This window comes from Cynocephalus volans, chromosome 3 (genome assembly GCF_027409185.1).
Source record: "Cynocephalus volans isolate mCynVol1 chromosome 3, mCynVol1.pri, whole genome shotgun sequence".
Lineage (NCBI taxonomy): Eukaryota > Metazoa > Chordata > Mammalia > Dermoptera > Cynocephalidae > Cynocephalus > Cynocephalus volans.
Window position 1 is genome coordinate 14,110,393 of NC_084462.1, and position 24,974 is coordinate 14,135,366.

Sequence of the window (24,974 nt, forward strand, 5' to 3'; positions counted from 1 at the left end):
TGGACGTTTCATATAAATGCAATATCAGTCTACATGGTCTTTTGTGTCTGGCTTCCTTTACACAGCATAATGTTTTTAAGGTTCATCCATGTTGTAGCATGTATCAGTCTTTCATTTCTTTTATTGCCAAATAAGATCCCATTTGATGGACATGCTACATTTTGTTTATCCATTCATCAGTTGATAAACATTTGGGTTGTTTCACTTTCAGGGTACTATAAATAATGCTGCTCTGCACATTTGTGAACAAGTTTTTTCATGAACATATGTCCATTTCTACTGAGTATATAGCTAGCAATAGAATTGCTAGGTCATATGGTAACTCTATGTTTAACATTTCGAATAACTACAAGACTATTTTCCATTTTCCATTCCCTCCAGCAGTATGTAAAAGTTTCCACTTTCCACGTCCTAACCAATACTTGTTACTAGTATCATCATCATCATCATCATCATCATCATTACCTTATTGACTTTTTTAAGCTTTTTTAATTCTGAAAATTTTCTATAACACATACAAGGAGAATAGTCAGTAACCATCCGTATGTCCCCCACTTGACCCAAAAGTCATCAGCATTTTGCTTTATGGGCTTGGCCCTCTCTTGGTCTGTCTTTTACGTCTCCTTTAATCTGCCCAGGAAAAAAGCCAAACTCTCGTGGCCCTTATGTCTTCAGCAAAGATGGGCTCAGGAGGCTTGTGAGGTCCTGGGGACACGCCTGCTCCGGAGCGCCTTGCTCTGCCTTTCCAGATGAGTTTGGTGTCGTTGCCTTAACCAGGCCGGGGCATTTCGCTCTGGCTTCAGAAGGATGATGTAGCACTTGGGAAAAAAGATACCACCGAGCAGCCCTGCAGTAGAGGCCAGGATAGAGAAGACCTCCACAGCCACAGTGGACTTGCTCCGTGCACTGTGGTACAGGGGCAGAAAGGCCATCCAGACACTGCAGAATAGCAGCATGCTGAAGGTAAGGAACTTGGTCTCATTGAAGGCATCAGGCAAACCCCTTGCCAGGAAGGCCACAGAGAAAGTGCCCACAGCCAGGAGGCCCAGATAGCTCAGCATGCAGTAGAAAGCAACACCAGAGCCTTCCTGGCAATAGATGACAATGTGGTGGGGTTTGGAGGACATGTCCCTGTCTGGGAATGGGGGAGAGATGCCCAGCCAGGCCCCACAGAGAACAATCTGCATGAAGGAAGCAACAAGGACTACCGAGGTGGAGGCACCAGGTCGCAGGCACACCCGGACCCTGTCTCCTGGCCTGGTGACCCTGAAGGCCAGGACCACTGTGAGGGTCTTGGCCAGGACGGAGGAGATAGCCACAGTGAACACGACAGCAAAGGTAGTTTGGCGGAGAAGGCAAGTAGCAGCAGTGGGACGACCAAGGAAGAGCAAAGGACAGAGGGCACACAGGGTCAGTGAGGCAAGAAGGATGTAGCTGAGAGCTCTGTTGTTGGCCCTGACCACGGGTGTGTCCCGGTGCTTCAGGAACACCCCAATAACCAGCAGTGCCACACTGGCCAGTGTAAGCGCCACAGAGGCTAGGGTGAGTCCCAGGGGCTCGTCAAAGGCCAGGAAGGTCTCCATCCTAGGCAGGCAGTGGTCTCTGGTAGGACTCGAGTACTGCTCCTCAGGGCATAGAAGACATCTCTTCACGTCTGCAGGAGACACAGACCTCACATCTACAACTTAATAGTAATGACATCAGCTATTTGGAGGGAGGCTCCCTATGGGCCAAATGCTCTCACAAGCAATTCATATATGATGGAGTTTTGACGTGTTGTCCCCTCCAAAACTCATGTGAAAATTTGATCCCCAATGTGGCAGTGTTGGAAACTGATTGGGTCATGGGGGTGGATCCCTCATGAATGGATTAATGCTCTCCCTGGGGGAGGGGGGAGTAATGAGTGAGTTCTCGCTCTACTAGTTCCCATGAGAGCTGGTTGTTTAAGAAGATCCTGGCACCTCCTCTCTCTCTCTTGCTTCCTCTAGCCAAGTGATCTGCTCGTACCCACCAGTTGCCTGCCACTTTCCTCCATGAGCAGACGCAGCCTTAGGCCCATGCCAGATGCAGCTGTCCCAGAATCATAAGCCAAATAAACCTCTTTTCCTTATAAATGACCCAGTCTCAGGTATTTTTGTTATAGCAACGCAAAACAGACTAGTACAATATATGTTAAAGTTTTTGTGAATTATTTTTAGTCACCCATACTGGGGTAAGCCACATGAGAGCCTGAGGCACAAGGAAATGTACCCACAATATATACATGGTTTTATCTCGTTTTCTGTAATGGTTAATTTTTTTTTTTTTTTTACATAAGTAGCAGAAGCTGTTCTTATTAGCAATTGTTGTAGGCTGAGTTGGATTTTCCTAAAATGTATATGTTGAAGACCCAATCCCCAGTACCTCAGTATGTGATTGTACTGTATTTGGAGATGGGTAAATTAGAGATGAGGTAATTAAGGTTAAATGAAGTCATGAGTGTAGGCTTTAATCCTATATAACTGATATCCTTACAAAAGGAGGAAATTAGGTCACGGATAAACACAGAGAAAAGATATGAGAGGACATAGAGAAAAGGCAGCCATCTGTAAGCCAAGAAGTGAGGCCTCAAATAAATCAAATCTGCCAGCGCCTTGGTCTTAGACTTCTAGCCTGCAGAACTGTAAGAAAATAAATTTCTGTTACTTATGCCACTCAGTCTGTAATATTTTGTTATAGCAACCTGATAAGAGTTTGGATGTGTCGTCCCCACCAAAGCTCATGTCAAAATCTGATCCCCAACCTGGCAATGTTGGGAGCAATTTATGTTATGGGGGCAGATCCCTCAGGAATGGATTAATGCTCTCCCTGGGGGGTGGGGGGTAATGAGTGAGTTCTCAATTTATTAGCTCCCATGAGAGCCAGTTGTTTAAAAAGACCCTAGCTCCTCTCTCTCTCTCTGTCTCTCTCTCTCTCTCCCTCTCTCCCCGTCTCTCCCTCTCTCCCCGTCTCTCCCTCTCTCCCTCTCCCTCTCCCCCTCCCCCTCCCTCCCTCTCCCTCTCCCCCTCCCCTCTCCCTTTCCCTCTCCCTCTCTCCCTCTCTCTTCTCCCTCTATGTGATCTGCTTGTACCCACCAGCTGCCTGCCACTTTCTGTCATGAGTACAAGCAGCCTGAGGCCTGCACCAGATGCAGCTGTCCTAGAATCGTAAGCCAAATAAACCTCTGTTCTTTATAAGTTACCCAGTTTCAGATTTTCTGTTATAGCAACACAAAAATGGACTAATACACAACCCTAGCAAAGTAATACAGCTGTTTTTACCAATTCTACCACACTTCCTTTGGGGATTATTTAAAATTACTGCTCTGAACCACAATGGGTTAGCACCACATCCCCAACAGAATGGCTAAAATAAAAAGATCCAACAACTCTATGACTGCCGAGGATGACGTTAAGAGAGTAATGCCCCAGAATGATTACCTGTGCCCCAGCAATGCTACAACCAACAGAAATTTGCCCATCTGTACCCTGAAGCCACAAAAACACTACTAATAACACCTCATGATCAGGAACACTTCTCCTATTCCACATCCCTCTTGGAATGGATAAAGAAGCTATGACGTTTCTACACAGTGGGATCCTACCAGGCATGGGAACGAGAAAGCTACAACTACACACAACCACACGACGAATCTCACAAATACAAAGTGGAGAAAAAAGTGAGATACATAAAAACACTTACATTATTCCTCTTATAAGAGGCTTAAAAACTGGCAAAACCTTTTGAGGCCAATAGTAGTTAGGATTGCAGTTTTCAGATGGGGAAATAACCAGGAAAGAAGGAGGGTCTTCTGGGGACAGGTCATGATCTGTTTCTTGATTGGAGGGACAGGGATTCAGAGTGTTCCCTAGGTGAGAATCTGTTAAGCTTCACAATTATGATTTATGGATTTGTATGATATAGTTAAATAAAACCTTTACCTAAAAATAATTTTAAGAGGAGCTTCTGGCCAGCATTCCCATGTCCAAAGTTCACAGAAGGCAGAGGTTGAGCAACAACTCACTGGATTGAAAAGTTGAGAGTCTAGAGGTGCCTTAAGGGCCTCTTGAGATTCAGCCTAGAAGCTCTCACCTTTTTGGTCTGCAAACTGTCCTTCAGGGCAGGGGCTGCACTCGAAACAACAGTGGGGGAATCCCTGTCGGGGGATCTGGCTGAATCCTGGAGCACAACTCCTGCTGCAGACAGAGCTGGGGACCTAAGGATGGATAAGCACGGGTGTTATCAGTGACAAATCCAGAAACACAGGGCATAGGTCCTGTCCTGAACCATCCCAGAGAAGCAGTCCAGGGTCCTTACCACCTACAAGATGAGAGGCTCCTTTCAGGGGAAAAATTATTCAGATTACATTTTAAAAATGAAAATAGAGAGGCACCACAAATATAACAAAAAAGGTAAACCCTCAGAAGGAGCTCCACCTGCCTCACCTGGCTGATGGAGGTAAATCTTAGTAAGGCAGTGTGAAGTTGGCACCTTTCCAGTGTCTTTGAGAATCCTTCATCAAGAATTGTAGGTGCTGGGCCTCCCCCCATGCACACAAACTTGCATTGTATAGGCAGTGGCCCTCCCACTTACACAGATCCTGCAAAGGGATGCGTCTGCCTCCTTCATCCCATCTATCACCTCCAGGCAAATGTTATGAGGAGAGAGGTAGGGATGAGTATGTGTTTGAGAGACATTTGGCAAACTGGAAGTCTGGAAGCTCCAAAGGGAGCATAAGGCCCTCCCTAGCTCAAGCCAATTGAAAGGGACTTCTAGAGAATGTTTTGAACACTTATCCTGTGTTCCCTGGGTTTGAGAGGTTCAGAGATGGGAGTCTGACTCCTACTTGAAAAACCTTAAGGCGATACTGACTGGAGGTGCCTCCCAAAACAAAAGAAGGTGAGGGGGCAGTGGTGGGGGTTACATATCCACATATTGTGGCCAGAGGGCCAGGGCTTTTCTACAGACCAGAGTGAACATCTACACACTCTTGTCCCAAGACAACAACTCGATTTTTGAATAAATAAAATGAGAACACCTGTTTTGCTTGCCTCCCAGATGCTTAATGGGAACATGTTTGGTGAAGTGTATTGCTGTCTTCTCAGGTAAACTGTTAGCCTCTTCACTGAGCAGATTTCTCTATACAGACAAGATAAAAAATATATATATTCTAGAAGAATACTCCTGATGCAGAATCTAACTTGACTTCTGTGGCTCTGATATTTTCATTTTTTGATGATGAGTAAATGACTTTCCACCCTCAAATAAGGATCTAACGTGGATAAACAGCATAACTAAGTTATGATTGGCCCAATTTAGAGCCACATATACATCATGCATCAAATAAAGATCGGATCATTAGCCTTTGAGTTTCCCTCTGACTCTAGTACACCAGGACGGGTCATTCATACACCCAGGCAACTCACCTGGAGCTCCTCCTTCATCAAGTGGACTGTCATTCTGTCCTTTAGAGAGGCCCTTGGGTGAATTTTTCCTATGTGGAAAAAGTGAAATAGTCCCTCGGTGGTCTTCTGCCCATAAAGAATGTCAAACTCTGTCACTAAATCTCCATTGACATCAAACTTGATCTCTCTCCTATCAGGGGTCTTGAATTGCACATTCCTGAGGGAATGAAGAAGCTGTGGGGGAAGGAAGGGTGACACTGTTGATTGACGGGGACCATTCCCTGAGGTCTTTCCTAAAGGACTGAGGACAATGACTACTGCAATGAGTAGATCATTCTCAACGCAGGGCCAACACAGAAGGCACAAGGCCCATGATATTTCTGAGGGCTCATGAAAATTTTATAATTCTGACTTCTGTAAAATAGGAATAAATAAATAAAGAATGAAGTAATAGTGCATACATAATCATGAACCCAGCCCTGATTATATTTATCTTTATGCCAAGGTTCTTATAAAAAGGAATTTGTAATATTTTTCCAATGGGGAAGGAAAGAACAGAAGTCACAATGGGGCCCTGGCTTCAAGGACTCTCTGGCTGTGGACTCCCATCTCCAGCCTTCCTATTACACTCTGAGTGGGGTCCAAACATTGGCAAGACCTACACAGACTGGCCCATGCCCACCTGATCACATCATGATCCCTTAACCCAGCCTCCCACACTTGCTCTGCTTCAAACATGTGGCTTTTATTGCTCATTCCCATCCTAGGATGTTTGCATGTTCTGTGCATGCCACCCACAATGCTGTCACTCTTCCCATGGCTGGATCCTTATCTTCCTGGAAGAAGCTCAGGTATCTCTGCAAAGAGAATTTCCCTGACCTTTTCATTCTCTTCACTCCCTCCCCACCACTTCATTCATTCTAAGTCTTCTTTACAGAACACAGCATGACATAGCCCTATTCATGTACTTGTTCATCTGTTTCCACCTTCTAAAAAGTCAGCAAACACCATTGTCTGCCCTGTCCACAATCATATGTATCCTCAGTCCTTAGAGTAGCACCTGGCACATAGTAGAAGTAGAGTTTCCAGATATAATATAAAAGGCCCAGTTAAATTTAATTGCAAATAAAAGAATGACACTTTTTAGTGTAAGTATATCTTGTGCAATATTTAGGATAGTCTTGTGCCAAGAATTCTTTGCTGTTTATCTGAAAATCAAATTTGCTGTTCACATATACCAAAAATTATTCATTGTTTATGGAAATCCAAATTTGGAACACACACTAAAAAATGTATTCACTGTTACCTGAAATTCAGATTTACCTAGGCATCCTGTATTTATGAAATTTAGCACCTCCATATGGCCGTGACCCACATGAGATACATTGCTAGAATGGACTCTGTACTCCTAGTCCAATGGTCCTGTTCAGTGCTGTCTCTGTTGTATCTCCATAGTTTAGACAGAGTAAGTGAACTGCTCTCTTCCCTTCCCTGAATAATCCACTCTACTCATTTATATCTCACCTGCCAGGGCTGGAAGTGCCAAATGTCTGCACACAGCCCATCCCCATTCTCACAGACTACCAGATCTTGCAGGGCATGGGCAATGCTGTAGACTGCTGAGTAAGCTGCGTCCACCCGACTCACTTCCTGGAAAGGATATTCCTGTCTGCTCAGGCTCTCGTTCCCTGAGCAGAACTGGACTTCCCCCACCATTGTGCTGTTCCCCGCTGGCCCTGGGTTCTTGTGAGGCCATGTGCATGCGAAATTGACCTCCCAGAACCTCTCCATGAACATGTCTTCTGGTGTCCGGGAGGGATGCAGGCGAGCAAGGAACTCAGGAAAGCCAGGGACCTGGATGCTGTGCTGCAGAAGGCTGAATGTGCTCTGTAGGACCTGGGAGATGCCTGGCATGGTGAGAGCAAGTGCTGTGTGCAGCGTGTCTATGCTGACCCAGACCTTACCAAAGACACCGCGGCCCAGCAAACCCTGCAGGACGAGCTGGAAATTCAAGTTGTTCAGGAAAACCAGAACAACAGTAGCAGTGCAGCTCTCCATCTTCTGGACAATGGCGTTGATCTTCTTCAGGGACTGCCTGAAGGGAATGTAGAGGTGGAACTCGATGCAGATGCCAGCCTGGGTTAACTCCTGGGTCACCAGAGAGCTGCCCTGCTGCCCAAAGTCATCATCCTGTGCCAGAATGTTCACCCAGGACCAGCGGAAGTGGATCACCAGCTGGGTGATTGCATGGGAGAACATAACGTCACTGGCCAGGGTCCGAAGGAAGGATGGAAATTGGGTCTTGTCACTGAGGCTGGCCAGAGTGGATGAGTAACTGACCTGTGTGAGAAGGGGTCAGGAGAGGGGCTGAAAACCAAAAGCTCAGCCATGGTTAATCTTCAGGTTTACGGGAGAAAAGGCAGGCACAGTAAGAACAGAGTGATGGTGACCAGCTCCTCCCAGATTTCCCCGGCTGTATTTCCCAGTTTTGTTGCTAAAAGTCCTGCATCTTATGAACACTCTCAGTCCTGGGCAAACGGAGATAGCTGGTCATCCTAGTTAGATCAGAGCCCTGGACACAAACATCTCTCATAAAACATTAGCAGCTGCTGTTAGAATGGCCTAGCCCAGTGTCTCCAGTGTTAAAGTGGGACCCTGTTAAGGTGTAGGTGCTGATTCGAAAGGTCCAGAGTGGTGGTCCAGAGTCTGCATTTCTAACAGTCTCCCAGCTGATGATGACTCTCAGTCTATACCTCTGAGTGGTGAGGTCCTAGCCCACCATGGAGTCATTAGACAACACTTGAAAAATACCGACACTTGAACCATCTCCACGATCCTTCCGTTCCTCATTCGCGAGTTAGATAAATCTGTGCATATTTAGTCCCTATTGTAGGAGAGTTTGTGTGATAGCTTTTGGAAACTATGCTCTGGGAGTTATGGAGGTTCCACCAAGATGTCCAGGTGGGCTCACCTTGCTCCTGTGCTTCTCACTGGCTGGTTAAGCCCAGACACGTCCCTTTTGTGGCTTCTGGAATGAAACCCAGGAAGCAATTGAACTTTGCTCCTTTCCGTTTACCTGTTTTCAGGGCCCCTCATACTGTGTTTTATGTTTCTGTTTCTTGGTCAGACTGGGTTCTGATTCTAGTTCTGGTTTGCACAGAGCTGATAGGTTATTTTTTATCGGTGGTGGCAATGATTTGGAACCTGCTCATGTGGCCTGACCATTTTGTGATTCTTGTGGTGTATATGATGGGAACTTGTGCTTTGTGGGTGAGAGAAGACATGAAATCCGGTTTGTCAATTTTTTGCTGCTTTGTTGATTTGTCAATAAAGAGATTACTCCGTGTGCCCTACAAGAAAGAAAAACCCTTCAAGATGTGGGCCAACAGGGTTTTGTGACCGTGTTTGCCTTTGACCCATGGCTAAAGTACAGAATGATGCTGCTCAGTCTGTGGATGTCTGTAATGGGTAAAAGTCTTCAACTCTCCTTGTCTGGGTGCAAAACATTATTCTACCACCAGAAAGTACTAATGAAATAGATTATGTGAAGGTTATGCTGTCTTAATGTAAAGGTACTTTGGCCTAATTGGTTTATAGATGGATAATGCTGATTCACTTTCATATAGGTAGGGCTTCCAGATTTCACAAATAAAAATACAGGATACCCAGTGAAATTTAAATTTCAGGTAGACAGTAAATCATATTTTACTCTAAGTATACCCTAGGCAATATGTGGAACAAATTTGCACAAAAAAAATTATTTGTTGTTCAACTGAAATGAAAATTTAACTAAGGGTGATGTATTTTATCTGGCAGTGCTACATATACGGATAAATAAAAGTTCATTTTAATAATAGAGTTTCTAATCCTTTAAGTGTGCTCGACTTTAAAAGAAAAGGGAAAACCCCCTTTTTAAAGAAAACTAGTGCAGAAGGATTTGATGTAAGAATTCAGGTTGAGATAATCATGATAAATTTTTTGACAAACCAGCCCGGTTTGATCATTTGATGTTAAAAATACCTGTAGGAGCAATATGGGAATTTGAAGATATTTTATAAAAATCAGCTCTCTTTTTTCTCAGGATAGAACTAAACTAATTGAGCAATCAAACCCATTACTGAAGTGTCACATTCGAGAATAAATCTTACCACACAACAAGCACGCCAAGAAGCAGCAAGGATTGGGCTTCCTCTCTAGCAAAAACACTCACAAAGCCATCCCCAAAAATGCCTCTTCAAACTGTTCTATGACTTAAAAGGGTTCCCAGCTTCAAAATTAAAGAAAAAGCTTCCTACTGGCAGGCCAGAACTTAGCAAACTTAAGGAGTTTAAGGAGATAGGAGTTCACTCAAATTTGTAGGTTTCACAGTCTAAGATGAGAGAATTTAAACTGAAATTTTCTTATAATGCTGGTAGGAATGTATAACGGTGCAGCCTCTTTAGAAAACATTCTAGCATATCTTCAAAGAGTAAACTTTTGATCCAACAATTCTGCTAATATACCCAAGATAATTAAAAACACATATATACACAAAAGTCTATACATGAATGTTCGTAATAGCACTGTTCACAAAAGCCATAAAAATGAAACAGTTCAAATGGTCATGAACTGATTAAAAATAAGCAAAGTGTGGTCTGTGCATATGATGATATATTAATCATCAATAAAAAGAAATGAGCACTGATACATTGGACAATGTAGACAAATCTTGAGAGCATTATGCTTGGTGAATGAAGCCGGTCACGAAGACCATGTAGCACATGCTTCCACTACAAAATGTCCAGAAAAAGCAAATCCGTGAACAGAACATGGATTAGTGGCTGCCAGAGGATGATGGTGACGGAAAGTGACTGCTAATGGGTTTGAAGTTTCTAAGTGGAGTGATAAAAATGTTCTTAAATTGATCACGGTGATAATCGCACCACTTCTAACACACTAAAGTCACAACATTGCTTGCCTTAAATGGGTTAATTGTATGCTATGCAAATTACCTCTCAATTAACCTATTAAAAATATGAATTGGGGGAGAGGCAGCCCTTGCCTATGACCACCATTGTGTGAGTGGTACTGAGGGCCTGAAATTTAGGAAACACCATCAGGATGGAGGTTAAACTGGTGGGATGAGCCCGATTTCCTGGATTGAAATCCTAGCTCCACTACCTCCCAGCTGTGATCTTGGACCCATCATTGATTTTTCTCTAAATCTCAGATTTTCGTCAATGTAGGGGGGTTTATTGTTCTCTCAAAACAAGTTTATGGTGAGGAGAATTGCATCAGGCTTGAAGAACATTAGCTGAAAACTTGGCCTCACAACAGCAGTGTCTCAATACCATTTTCATTGTCATCCTTACCATCATTACTGTTAGCAAAGAGCAAAGGCTTTGAAATAACTCACCTGGGGAAATTTGTAGAGCCCCAGAAGCCTGGCCATAGCAACAGACAAGACTGACCGAGTGTCTCCAACCAGCGCAACGCGGGGAATGCTGAGCTGACACGTGTAGTTCGGAATCGGCTCCTCTTGCCCCGTGAGAAAGCCCATCATCTCATGGAGGGCTCCGTGCACACAGTTCCAAGAATTCCGGATGGAGAAGCCCAGCGTGAGGTTGGGCAGCAGGCGGGCATCCCTGTTGATCTCCTCAATGGCAAATACAAAACTCTGGGCCACCAGGTAGTTCCACCTGGAAAGTCTGAGAGAAAGAGAAGCCCATGTTCCTCATTTGCCATGGGTGCAGATGGAACAGGAATGAATGCAGTTTGTCACTCCTGTGAAAGTCGTCAGAATCAAAATGGTGTCACTTTTGTTTTTTTTTTTTAAAGAAAGAAAAAATCCTGACAAAAAGAACCAGAGAAGGCCATAAAGGGAAGGGTTCTCATGCATTTATGCCGAATAACAAGAACTATCACAAAGGACCGCAACACCACAACTTTGCATAGTTGCAACTATTTCAACCTTAACAAAAAATACTTCTGCAAAAACATCTACCTAGCAGCTGTCTGTCCAGCTGTTGGAGTGAGCAGGATGGAAGCCATGTTGGGACCTAAAACCACCTGGACTGTGAGAAGATTTTTTAAATACGCAGGTTTTCCTCCTTTCTTTATCTCCCATCCCCTGACTTTCTTATGTTGCATGCTAAGTAGAAAAACAAGGCTGTTGAAAGCTAATCAGTATCTCACAAAACTAACAATTCTTTCTTGAGACTTGCAGAATTCCAACACCAGCCAGAGCCCATCAAAGCTACATGGTGACTTTGCAAAGAAGCTGATTCCACCCCAGAGCAAATCAAAATCCTGCAGAACCCTAAGATAACATCAAGACAAGAACAGAAACCAGATGAAGTCTTGGGGAAACCCCACCTGGTTCACTGCAGGGAGCTCCCACAGCTTACATTCCCTTTCCTCCTGCTTCTCACTTCCTGCTTCTTACCCCATAAAACCCCTCAGTGAACAGGGTCAAGGGCCCTGGCCATGCCCCCACTCACATCCAGGCAAGCGACAGAGCTAGCCAAGACACCTGAGGGTCCTGAGATGGGCCCAAGGGCCAGCCACTCTCCCTTCTGCAGATCTTAGAATATACTTATTAGCCACCATGCATTTCTTTGGGGGGTGTCACTTATCTGCTCATGTCCTTCACCAAATTTCTGCTTAGATTTTTCTAATCCATTTTTAAGAATTCTTTTCACAATATAAATAAATAAATATATATAAATGAAACAATCCAGCTCTCTTTAAACAGTATTTATATATAAAATAATCAAATAATTCTCCACATTTACATCCAGATAGTTGCTGAGAGTTATCATCATGTTAATTACTTATCATAAGTCCTGTGATTTGAACACTGTAACTAGCTAGTAAATGTATATTTTAAATATCTATAGTTCATTTATATACAGTTAATGTTAAAAACCCAAAGAAAAGTCATTTAGTTTCTTTTCCAGAGTAACTAAAAACTTTGTGTCAAAGAAGGAAAAAAGATTAAAAACCAGAAGTTAGAGATGGTGAAGAGAATAAACACAAAAACAAAAACCCTCAGCGAAACTGAGCTTTTGAGGTGATTAACCTACCTTCTCCTCAGCTGAATAAAGCTGCCTTTCCTTTTCACCAGCATTTGGCTTTTGAGTCTTTTTTAAGACAGCTAGACTTGGGTTCGGTAACACAACTTCAGACTGCCATCACCCTTGTTATAGATTCTTGTAGCCAAGAATAATGCTCCCAAAACAATTATGTAATCATCCATCACTTTTCCTTTAAAACCCTTTGTCTTCCTTTACTTCACTGACTGTGCATATAGTTCACTATGGCACATGTATTCTCATTGCAATGTTCTATTCCCAGTTCAACTTAACATTATTTTTTAGAGAGCCTCTCTCTGTTTCTTATTTAGGTCGACATAAATGGTGCTCAGAAGCAGGATCTGAAGTAAGCATTACCTTCAGAGGAAACTGGCGATTCTTAGAATCAATGTGCACTACTCTCTTGAGCCCTTCGAGCTTTCCACTTCCACCGTTAACCATGTTCTGTTTTAGTGAGTCTTCTCTCAGGCTGAGCCTCCCTTTTTCATAGAGGTTTTTGATTTTATTTGGGAATTGTTTTGGTAATAAATCCACCTTAAACAAAAGACCTTACATCCCTCCCAGGAAGATAAAAGACTTTTCATCTTTTCTGGCAAGTCCTTTATGGTGTAAAGACAACTGTTTGGGGTTTGAGTGCTCTGGTTTTCTACAGAATTTATATTCTGTGTGGTATTCTTTTCTGGTGAATTCACTTTTGGATTCTGCGTGCCTAATTTAATATTTTATTTGATCTACACCCCAAGGTTAAAATTTTTGTGAGCACTTTGATGTTGGCTTCCTTTAGGGTTGCTTATGAATGTCTGTAAATGATTTGGCTGTTTTCTCCTGCTGTTTCTAGAGTAAAATTAAATATTCTAATTTCTAGAGCTGTTTCTTGCTCTTTCAAGAGTAAAATTAAATATTCTAAATGGTGGGCATAGGATGACAAATTAACAGCCACCAAAATAGTTGCTACCACCTAAAATGTTGGTCCAAACTTCTGACATTTTCTGACATGTTTTAAAAGATTTTCCTTGCTCTCAAGAGATTAATAAGAAATGGAAAATGGAATGGGATTTTTATTTTTATTTTTTTTTTCACAGTTAATGTTTGGTTTTTCTTTTTTTTTTTTTTTTTTAATTTTATTTTATCGATATACATTTTGGCTGATTATTGCTCCCCATCACCAAAACCTCCCTCCCTTCTCCCTCCCCCCTCCCCCCCAACAATGTCCTTTCTGTTTGCTTGTCGTATCAACTTCAAAAAATTGTGGTTGTTATAACTTCTTCCCCCCCCCCCGGTTTTGTGTGTGTGTGTGTGTGTGTGTGTGTGTGTGTGTGTGTGTGTGTGTGTGTGAATTTATATATTAATTTTTAGCTCCCACCAATAAGTGAGAACATGTGGTATTTCTCTTTCTGTGCCTGACTTGCTTCACTTAATAGAATTCTCTCAAGGTCCATCCATGTTGTTGCAAATGGCAGTATTTCATTAGGCATGCCAAGTTTTCTGAGCCAGCTACATCGCTATTTCTCATGCACATTTTTAAATCAATAGCCATCATAGGGATCATTCAGACTGTCCAAGTTTGTTTTTCTTAGCACCAAATTAAGAGACCACAACTATAGAGTTGACATCTAGACCTTCTATGTTCTCTCTCTCTCTCTTTTTTTTGTGTGTGTGTGTGTTTTGCTTTTGTTTTTGTTTTCTCTGCCTACTTTTAATTTGCTGTTTCTTTTGCAGGTGTTGAGATAGAACTCACTGCCTGTGGCATTCCAGCTGAGATTTTTAATAAATTATCATAAATGAGCTTTTAATTAATGATTTTACAAATTACCACAGCTCCCTGGTAATCCAAATTTGGAAACTTAGACACCCTTGGGAAACATAAATTTAGATTCTCCAAGCTAACAATTGCTTAGGGTGATAGAACAGTCAATTGAAGGATTGATCATCTAATAAATAACTAGATAAATGATTATAAAATGTAGGCTCTCACATAAAAAAGAAATAAAATTCTGCCATTCAGAGCAACATGGATGAGCTTGAAGAAAATTATGTTAAGTGAAACAAGTCAGCCACAGAAAAAGAAATACCATCTGTCCTCACTCATAAGTGGGAGCCAAATAAATAACTGAACGAGAGAGAGAGAGAGAGAGAAAATAGTCACAATAACAGGTTGAACTTTTAGAAGGAGAGAACAGAACTGTGGTTACTGGAAGTGACAAGGGGGAGGAGGAGAGAGGTGGTTAAGGAGAAATTAATGAGAAATTGGTTAACAAACACAAAGAATGAGTAGGTATTGTAATGATGAATAAGCTAACCATCTGGATTTGACCATCACATACTATACACAACTATTGACAGCCAACTTTGTACCCCACAAATATGTATAATCAATTATGCTTCAATTAAAAAGAAATAAAATGAAATAGTAATTTTTAAAAACATAAAAGTTAGGCTCTCAGATCCAATAGGTCAGAAACTTGAGCTCAGAGCAATAATATAAGGTATCTCTGCCCGGCGTAAAAACTGTTTTGTCTGCCATGCATGGGCCAGAAAGAACCAAAGAAAAAAGTTAAAATAATAACCTTTTTAAAATACTTCCCTGCCCACATTGACTGTTTGAAGAAACCAGACCAACAAAGGAAAGATAAACTTGGTCAGCCAGTCTTAGCTAAAATGGAAACATTGAGACTTTAACCCTAAACAAAGGGGAAAAGGGGAGAAATACTTCTTTAAAAATTAAACTATGATTAAAATTGCTTTACCCGAAACATGGTCCATAGCCTTCACTAGATTACCTATTGGGGCAAATAAAATTTAGCCATGTGAACATTTCTTATATTGTCTTAAAAATAATTTGGATCCAATTGCCTTTTAGTGAACTGGTAGGTTAGTATTACTATCTCATGACTAAAATTCTAAAACAAAATCTATATGTATTTATTAACAGAATAACGGTAGGCATTATTCTGTTAGGGTGTGTGTTTTTGTTTAGGTGTGTTTATGCACATGTGAATGTATTATGTAGCATATTGTGTCTACTTGGTAAACCCTGGCATAGTCAGCCATAAATCCCTTAAAGAATTTTGTTCAGACTGGCTTCATAAGCTCTTATATAAAATATATAGCAACTAACCTAAATGGTTTTAGTTCACGTGCCTTAAGTAAAGCTTTGATACATAAGTTGGTTTCAAATTTATTGATAAAATAAAAATAGAAATGTCTTCAAAACTGTCAGCATACATTTTTGCATGAATTTACTAGTCAGACAGGATTATACGTGCCTCTGTGTAGGAATGCTGGTCTGAACTCACTCCACCCTCATGGTCTTTGGGGATCTGGCTTCAACAGTTACAGTTTTTCCCCAGCACAAATCGCTTAGCAGCTGAGAGAGGGACAGGAACAGAATGCTAAGATTGTAAGATAAGGGGAGTGACCCTGGCAACCCCAAAGATAAGCAACAGGAGACTGTGGCGCACCTGGGAATCTCCCACTTCTGCAGCCCCTCTCTCTGGCATAGCTCGACTTTTGTCTCTAAGTCCCTTATAAGCCTCAACTCTCCCCCAACTCTCCCAACCCCATCAAAGTGTGGAGAAAGCAGCTGCGCAGAACTACCCATCGATATAATAATATTAACAATAAACTCCTTGTAAACCATATGGAGTTGTCTACTTCATTCTTTGGTTTCAGGATCCCTTATCAGTGTGGTGGGCATTATTCCATTAGCTCACACTTGGACACCTCTGATAAAGGTTTTAAGTTTATAAAACTATAAACCCAGCCTAAAACAGAATGATCTTTGATTATGTAATTCTTGATAAGTAGGACTGTTAATATTCTTGGTTTAATGAAAACTCCTGAGTCTTCTGGGTTATCAGTAAAATCACTCATGTTTTTAACTTTAAGCTTCTTCCTGAGGTGAACACCTGCTATTTACAGGCTATAAAAATGGCTAACAGGGAAGTAAGTTAAAATGATAACTAGGTTGTCTAATATCTCAGTTTTCATAAGAAATCTAGGTGTAATTGTTAAAAATAAATAATTTAGGTAAATGCAAATATAAACATTTATATATGAAATATTTATTTATATTATATTATCTTAGATTAAATGATAGGTACTCGTTAATGTTTGTTCCCATAAATATATACAATTATTGTTCATCAGTTAAAAAAATACTGACAATAGCACATGATCTCAAGATTGTGGAACAACTGGAAGTCTCATGCATTTCTGACGGGAATACAAAATGGTGCAATTAGAAAACACTTTGGCAATATATTTATAAAGCTAAACATATGCATTAAATTGAAAAGAATAACTAAAATGACTATGTAGAAACTCCAGACTGCAAACATAGGTTGGGAAATCCAATACAAAAAATGGGCATTGGGCACACACAGATAAATAGAAACTCCAGATGTTAATCAACTTATAAAATATTTACTCCGTAAGTATTAATTCAACAAACATACCTACACAGTACCTGGTGCTGTTCTATGCACCAAAGGTCAGTAGTGAACAAGAGATACAAGAATCCCTGCCTGACGCGTGGGGCTCAGGCAGCACAATGAGGAAATAAGCAATCCGCACTTCTGACAGAGCTAAGTACAAACAAGAAAGTAAAGACAGAAAGAGGTGCTGAGATAGGGCCTGAGAGACGAAATGGCCAGTATTCAAACAGACAAGGCAAACCCTGGCCATACATTTGGGATTCTGAGAATCAGTCACAGTCCCAGGCCTTGGAGAACTGTTCCCAAAGGTGTCCTCTGACTTTAGGGGCTCCCCACCAGCCTCTCTGGCAGCCACTTACGAGTTAGATGCCAACCTAGCCGGTGGAGTGGTGAAATCAAACAGGGTGATGTTATCAAAGTGAAAGATGGAGAAGCTGCCCCCAATCACCACGTCCCCAGGACGGTCAAAGCGTTTGTTCTTCTCTTGCAGCCGCCAGCCTGTTGGCCCAGAAAGGGCAGCCCCAGAAAGAGCTCCCATGAGGGTGGAAAGCAGAGAGCAAAGCCACATGCCCGGAAGGGAAGCTGTAGAGCCGGTAACACAGCAGCCACCGTGTGGGACCCAGTTGCATGATGACAGGGGCTTTTATCTGGGAGCTCACCCTTGATTCAAGACCTGGGGGCTGAAAACACACCTGGAACCCCTAGCCGTAGGGAGAACAGAGATCCTGAGCTAAGACTGGATGGCCAGTAAACCCCAGGGCCTTTAAAAGTTTGACTTTCGTTTCCCATGGCTTCTTCTCCCCAAAGCAAAGGGTAACTAAGCAAAGGGCCTCATCTGTAGATTTCAGGGAGGAGGCCAGATGAGTCCCAATTGTGTCCACAGGGATCCCATAAGCCCAGAAACAGGTGAGTTCAAGGTCTACAATCCACTGTTTTTGGAGAAAGGTCCCAGGAGGGTAAGAGAAGCAAAGAGCTTCCCAACCCCTCATGCCTCACCTGGCAGCATCTGGAGATAGGGACATCCCCAGAGCTTGAGGTGGCCCTGGGTAAACACCTCCTGCTCCAGGGCCACCAAGTAGAGGGTCTCAGATCTCATAAGTAATGTTCGGCCCTAGGAGGTAAATCCAAGGCTGGCCCAGGCTGAGCTCATGGATTTCTGTGGTCAGGGAGGCCAGGTCCAGGCGGGAAAGGGAGGCTGTGAGCAACTCCCCAACACAGAGCAGGAAAGTGAGTGCTCACAATCCCATGAGACATCGCTGTGCTTCTCTGTGCTAGGAGAAAAGATGCTCAACATCATTAGCCATGAAGGACGTGCAAAATAAAACCACAATGAGGTAGACAACTGCTCACACCCACTAGAATGGGTATAATATAAAAAATTTTAAACAGAAAAACAAATGAAGTAAATAAGTATTTGAGGAGGTTATGGAGAAACTGTAAACCTTATGCATTGTTTGTGGGAATTTAACATAGTTAATTTATCTACTAATTTATTAATTTAATTTAACTACTTTGAAAAACAGTGTGGCAGATCCTCAAAATGTTAAACATATATAGAGTCACTAAATGATACATCAATTCCATTGCCCAGTACATATTGTACCAAGATGATAATAGCGTCCACACAAAACTTGCACCTGAATGTTATAGCAGCATTATTTATAAAAGCCAAAAGGTGGGAACAATCCAAAATGCCCATCCATGGAGGAACGGATAAAGAAAAGTGGTATATCCAAACAATGAAATATTGTTTATCCATAGAAAGAAATAAAGTTCACATACATACTATAATGTGCCTGACCCTTGAAAACATCAAGCTAGGTGAAAGAAGCCAGATATAAGATTGTGAATATAGAACATACCAAAACACTGAATTGTGCATTTTAAAGAGTGAACTTAATAGTAAATGAATTGTATCTGAATAAAGCTGTTATTTAAAAAAAAAAGTGGTATGGTATAGTTTCTTTTTCTTTCTCGTTTGCATATCTGCTCTACCAGTGGTGTTTGTTCTTTCTAGTGTATTCATGGTGGTGATTATAGTTTTTTGGGTTACAGGTGCAGAATCCCTTAAAGGATTTCTTGTAGAGCTGGTCGTGTGGTGGTGAACTCCTGCAGCTTTTGTTTTTGCCCTTATTTCTGAAGGATAGCCTTGCTGGGTAAGGTATACTTGATTAGCAGTTTTTTTCTTTTAGTATTTGGAATGTATTATCCCAATCTCTTCTGGCTGTAGAGTTTCTGTGGAGAAGTCTGTTGTTAGTCTGATGGGGACTCCCTTATTAAGTGACTGACACTTTTCTCTTGCTGTTTTTAGGATTCTCTCTTTGTCTTTGACTTTTGACAGTTTGACTGCAATGTGTCTTAGAGAGGACCTTTTTGGGTTGAACCTGTTTGGGGACCTTTGAGACTCTTGGATCTGAAAGTCCATATCTCTACCAATACCTGGGAAGTTTTCCACTGTTATTTCATTTCACTGTCATTTTCCATACCTTTTCCTTTCTCCTCCCCATCCATAACACCCATGATTCAAATGTTTGTGTGCTTATAGTGGTCTGCTAGCTCTCTTAGGTTCTCATTTCTTTTTTTTTTTTTTTTTTTTTTGGTCTGCTTGGGTTATTTCAAAACTACTATCCACAGGGCCAAGCCCGTGGCGCACTCGGGAGAGTGCAGTGCTGGGAGCGCGGCGACACTCCAGCCGCGGGTTCGGATCCTATATAGGACTGGCTGGTGCACTCACTGGCTGAGTGCCGGTCACGAAAAAGACAAAAAAAAAAAAAAAAAAAAAAAAAAGTACTATCCACAAGATCAGAAATTCTTTCTTACACTTGCTCTAACATGCTGCTTACACTCTCCATTGTAGTTTTTACTTCATTGAGTCTTTCAGTTCCAGGAGTTCTGCTACATTCTTTTTTATGGAATTTATCTCTTTGTAAATTTCATCCTTCAAGTCCTAGATTGCTTTTCTTTTTTCATTGTGTTGTCTAAATGAGTCTTTCTGTATCTCACAGAGTTTGTTTAAAACTATTACTTGAAATTCCTTTTCAGACATTTCAAGGGTTTCCTGCTGTATGGGGCCAGGTACTTGAGAATTATTGTATTCCTTTGGTGGTGTCAAATTTCCTTGGTTTTTCATATTTCTGTTCTCTCTACGTTGATTCCTAGTCATCCAGTCGAGCAGTTGCTTCTTCTATTACTCTGAAGTGGACTTTAAGAGAGAGATTTCCTCCTATAGATGTGTTTTATAGTGATTGTTGAGTAAGATATATTAGCATTGGTTCTGGGTAGACTCTGTACTGTAGTCTCTGTATGGGCACATCTGCCATATTAAATGTCAGAATTACGTGTGAGTGCCTCTGTGGTGTAGTCACTGGGGCACTTAATGATTTCTCGTTGAGGTTAGTTGGGACGTTGAGGATGTGGACTAGCTCTCAAGATCTTGTGTGAAGAGCCTGGGTTCCTTGTCACTCTTTGATGCACACAGACTAATAATTAAGGGATGGAAAAATATATATGACATAAATGGAAACCAAAAATGAGCAGGAGTAGCTATTTTTATATCAGATAAAATAGACTTTAAACCAAAAACCATAAAAAGAGACAAAGAAGACCATTATATAATGACTTATATAATGATAAAGGGATCTATATAGCAAGAAGACATAACAATCATAAATATACATGCATCCAACACCAGAGCACCCAGATATATAAAGTAAATACTATTAGACCTAAAGAAAGAGATAGACCCCAACACAATAATAGTTGGGGACCTGAACACACCTCTCTCAGCATTGGACCGATCATCTAGGCAACAAATCAACAGAGAAACACAGGATTTAAGCTACACTTTAGACCAATAAGACTTGGCAAATATCTACAAAACATTCTTCATCCAACAACTACAGAATATATATTCTTATCATCAGCACATGGAATATTCTCCAGGATAGACCATACGTTAGGTCAAAATCAAGTCTCAACAAATTTTTAAAAGTTGAAATCATTTCCAGTATCTTTCCAGACCACAATGGATTAAAATTAGAAATCAATAACAAATGAAAGTCTGGAAATTATACAAACACATGAAAATTTAAAAACGTGCTCCGGAATGAACCATGGGTCCAAGAAAAAATTAAACAGGAAATCAAAGAAATTTTTGACACTAATGAAAATAAAGACACTTCATACTGAAACCTGTGGGATATAGCAAAAGCAGTGTTAAGAGGGAAGTTTATTGAAATAAAGGCTTACATCAAAAGAATAGAATGTTTTCAAATAAACAACCTAATGTTACACATTAAAGAACTAGAAAAACAACAACAATCCAACCCCAAAATGAGTAGATGGAAAGAAATAATTAAGATCAGAGCAGAACTAAATGAAATAGAGACCCAAAAAATGATACAAAAGATCAATAAAAAAAAAGTTGGTTTTTTGAGAGGATAAACAAAATAGACAAACCATTAGCAAGGCAAACTAAAAAAAAGAGAGAAGACCCAAATAACAGAAAATCAGAAATGAAAGAGGAGACAGTACAACTGACACCACAGAAATACGAAGAATCATTAGAGACTATTACAAACAACTATATGCCAACAAATTTCAAAACCTGGAGGAAATAGATATATTTCTCAACACATACAAATTACCAAAACTGTACCAAGAAGACACAGAAAACCTGAACACACCAATAACAAGCAATTAGATTGAAGCAGTAATCAGTAGTCTCTCAACAAAGAAAAGCACAGGACCAGATGGCTTTGTTGCTTAATTCTACCAAACCTTTAAAGAGGAATTAATACCAATTCTCTTCAAACTATTCCAAAAAATTGATACAGAAGCCATTCTTCCAAACTCATTCTGTGAGGCTGGCATCACCCTGATACCAAAACCAGACAAAGATACAATAAAAAAATAAAAATCACAGGCCACTGTCTTTGATGAACATAGATGCAAAAATCCTCAACAAAATATTAGCAACCAGAATACAGCAACACATCAAAAAAATTATACACCATGATCAAATGGGATTCATCCCAGAGATGCAAGGATGTTTCAATATATGCAAGTCAATAAATGTGATATACCACATCAACTAAATCAAGGACAAAAACCATATGATTGCCTCAATAGATGAAGAAAAAGTATTTTACAAAATTCAGCATCCCTTTATGAAAAAGACTTTTAGCAAATTAGGTATAGAAGGAAAGTATCTCAACACAATAAAAGCCATATATGACAAACCCACTATGAACAAGACAAGGATGCCTGCTGTCACCACTCCTATTTAACATAGTATTGAAAGTAGTAGTCAGAGCAATCAGGCAAGAGAAAGATATAAAGTGCATCCAGATTGAAACAGAGGAAGTCAAAATGTCCTTGTTTGAAGATGACATGATCCTATATATAGAAAAACCTGAAGACTCTACCAAAAAACTTTTAGAACTGATAAACAATTTCAGTAAAGTTGCAGGATATAAAATCAACATACAAAAATCAGTAGTGTTTTTATACTCCAATAACAAACTAGCAGAAAAAGAAATCAAGAAAGCAAACCCATTTACAGCATCACCAAAAAAATGAAATACCTCAGAATCAGTTCAACCAAGCAGGTGAAAGATCTCTACAATGAGAACTACAAATCACTGCTGAAAGAAATTAAAGAGAACACAAAAAGATGGAAAGACATTCCATGCTTTTGAATGGGAAGAATTAACATTGTGAAAATGTTCATATTACCCAAAGCAATCTACGGGTTCAATGCAATCCCTGTCAAAATACCAATGATATTCTTCACAGAAATAGAAAAAACAATTCTAACATTCATAAGGAATGACAAAAGATTCCAAATTGCCAAAGCAATCCTGAGCAAAAATAAATAAATAAAGCCAGAGACATAACACTCCCTGACTTCAAACTATACTATAAAGCTATAGTAACCAAAATGTCATGGTACTGGCATAAAGACAGACGCTCAGAAAAATGGAACAGAATGGAGAACCCAGAAATCAACCCACATACTTACAGCCAACTGATCTTTGACAAAAGCAACAAGAATATACATTGGGGAAAAGACTGCCTCTTCAATAAATGGTGCTGGGAAAACTAGACATCCATATGTAGAAAAATGAAACTAGACCCATACCTCTCACTATATATCAGTCAACTCAAAATGGATTAAAGACTTAAGTATAAGACCTGAAACTATAAAACTTCTAGGAGAAAACATATGGGAAACACATCAGGATATAGGACTGGGCAAAGACTTTAGGAATATGATCCCAAAAGCACAGGAAACAAAAGAAAAAAATAAACAAGTAGGATTATATCAAACTAAAAAGCTTCATGGGCTGGCCCATGGCTCACTTGGGAGAGTGTGGTGCTGATAACACCAAGGCCGTGGGTTCTGGTCCCTATATAGGGATGGCCAGTTCACTCACTGGGTGAGCGTGGTGCTGACAACACCAAGTCAAGGGTTAAGATCCCCTTACCGTTCATCTTTTAAAAAAAAAAAAAAAAGATAAAAAGCTTCTGCACAGCAAAAGAAACAATTAACAGCAAAAAGACAACCTATAGAATGGGAGAAAGTATTTGCAAACTATGCATCCAACAAGGGATTAACATCCAGAATATACAAAAAAATTCAATCAAGTTAACAGTAAGAAAACAAGTAACCCAATTTAAAAATGGACAAAGGAGCTGAATACAAATTTCTCATATGAAGATATAAAAATGGCCAACAGACACATGAAGAAATGCTCAACATCACTCAGCATCAGGGAAATGCAAATCAAAACCACAATGAGATACCATCTCCCCCCAGTTAGACTGGCTATTATCAAAAAGACAGAGAAACAAGTCAGGCACTGAAAGAAATACCACATGTTCTCACTTATTTCTGTGAGCTAAAAATAAATAAATAAACACACAAACAAATAAGGGAGGGAGAAGAAGACAAATAACCACAAAAATTCCTTGAAGTATTTAAGTGAAGTGAACAGATATGATGTGGGGGGGAGGGGAGAGGGTGGAGAGGAATAGGTAAAGGGGCATGAAAATCAACTACAATGTATTTTGAGAAGTAAAACAAAAAAATAAAATAATCATAAAAAACTTATATATATCCACAGCTGTCTCCTGGTAAATAAAAATGTTCTGCAATCCTTAAAAAAAAAAAAGAAAAAAGACAGAGAATAATAAATGCTGACAAGGATGTGGAGAAAGGGGAAGCTTCCTACACTGTTGGTGGGACTGTAAATTAGTGCAGCCATTATGGAAAACAGTACGGAGGTTCCTCCAACAACTACAGATAGAACTGCCATACAACCCACCAATCCCATTGCTGGGTATATACCCAAAGGAATGGCAATCATCCTGTTGAAGGAATACCCTCACTCCCATGTTTGTTGAAGCTCTATTTACAGTAGCCAAGAGTTGGAATCAACCTAAATATCCATCAACAGATGACTAGATAAGGAAAATGGGTATATATACTCAACGGAATACTACTCTTCCATAAAAGAGAAGGAAATTCTGCCATTTGCAGCAACATGGATGACCTTAGAGAAAATTATGTTAATTGGAATTGTTGTGAGGCACCCTCCCACAAGAATGCACTTACACGCCACTCATGCAGAAAAGGGCAGTTTATTCACTCCAGCTGGCCAGTGACCGTCTCTCAAGGAGCAACCAAGGGCGAACGGCCCCTGGCCTTGGTCTTGTGGGGTTTTTAAAAGCAAAAATCATATCCCGTTGGCACATGGGTTTGTCCACGTGCACAAAGCAAGCTAAGTAGCTAGGTTACAGAAGCCAAAAATGAGCTGTTAGAGCAATCAAGCATACAAATTTTCATTGTGTACGGTTCCTGTTCGCATGTAATAGTTTGCTGTGTATGGCTCCTGTTTCTATGCAACGGTTTTTGTTTCTATGAGAAGGTTAATGGCTTCTCATGCAGAAGGGGGAATAGTCTGCAAGTCAGACGGAGGTAAAATGCAGTTACTTAGGTTAAGCAAGCAATTCTGCAGAAGCAGATAGTGTACGTTATG

General features: G+C 40.7%; 1 protein-coding gene across 1 annotated transcript; it reads right to left on the reverse strand.

Moving 5' to 3' along the window:
• Positions 1 to 686: 686 nt before the first annotated feature.
• Positions 687 to 17,500, reverse strand: LOC134372459 (vomeronasal type-2 receptor 26-like). Its single transcript, XM_063089953.1, has 6 exons — positions 17,292 to 17,500; positions 10,819 to 11,110; positions 6,948 to 7,763; positions 5,445 to 5,657; positions 4,111 to 4,234; positions 687 to 1,654 (listed from the first exon to the last, which is right to left on the reverse strand). The coding sequence occupies exons 1-6, from the start codon at positions 17,498 to 17,500 to the stop codon at positions 687 to 689; spliced, it is 2,622 nt and encodes an 873-aa protein (XP_062946023.1).
• Positions 17,501 to 24,974: the final 7,474 nt, after the last annotated feature.

Coding starts and splice junctions, on each gene's coding strand:
- LOC134372459 (XM_063089953.1), bottom strand. CDS start 17,500: ATGTGGCTTTGCTCTCTGCTTTCCACCCTCATGGGAGCTCTTTCTGGG. Junction 5,658..6,947: donor GGCACTTCCAGCCCTGGCAG/GTGAGATATAAA, acceptor CTTCCCCCACAG/CTTCTTCATTCCCTCAGGAA. Junction 4,235..5,444: donor TGATGAAGGAGGAGCTCCAG/GTGAGTTGCCTG, acceptor ATCCATCCTTAG/GTCCCCAGCTCTGTCTGCAG.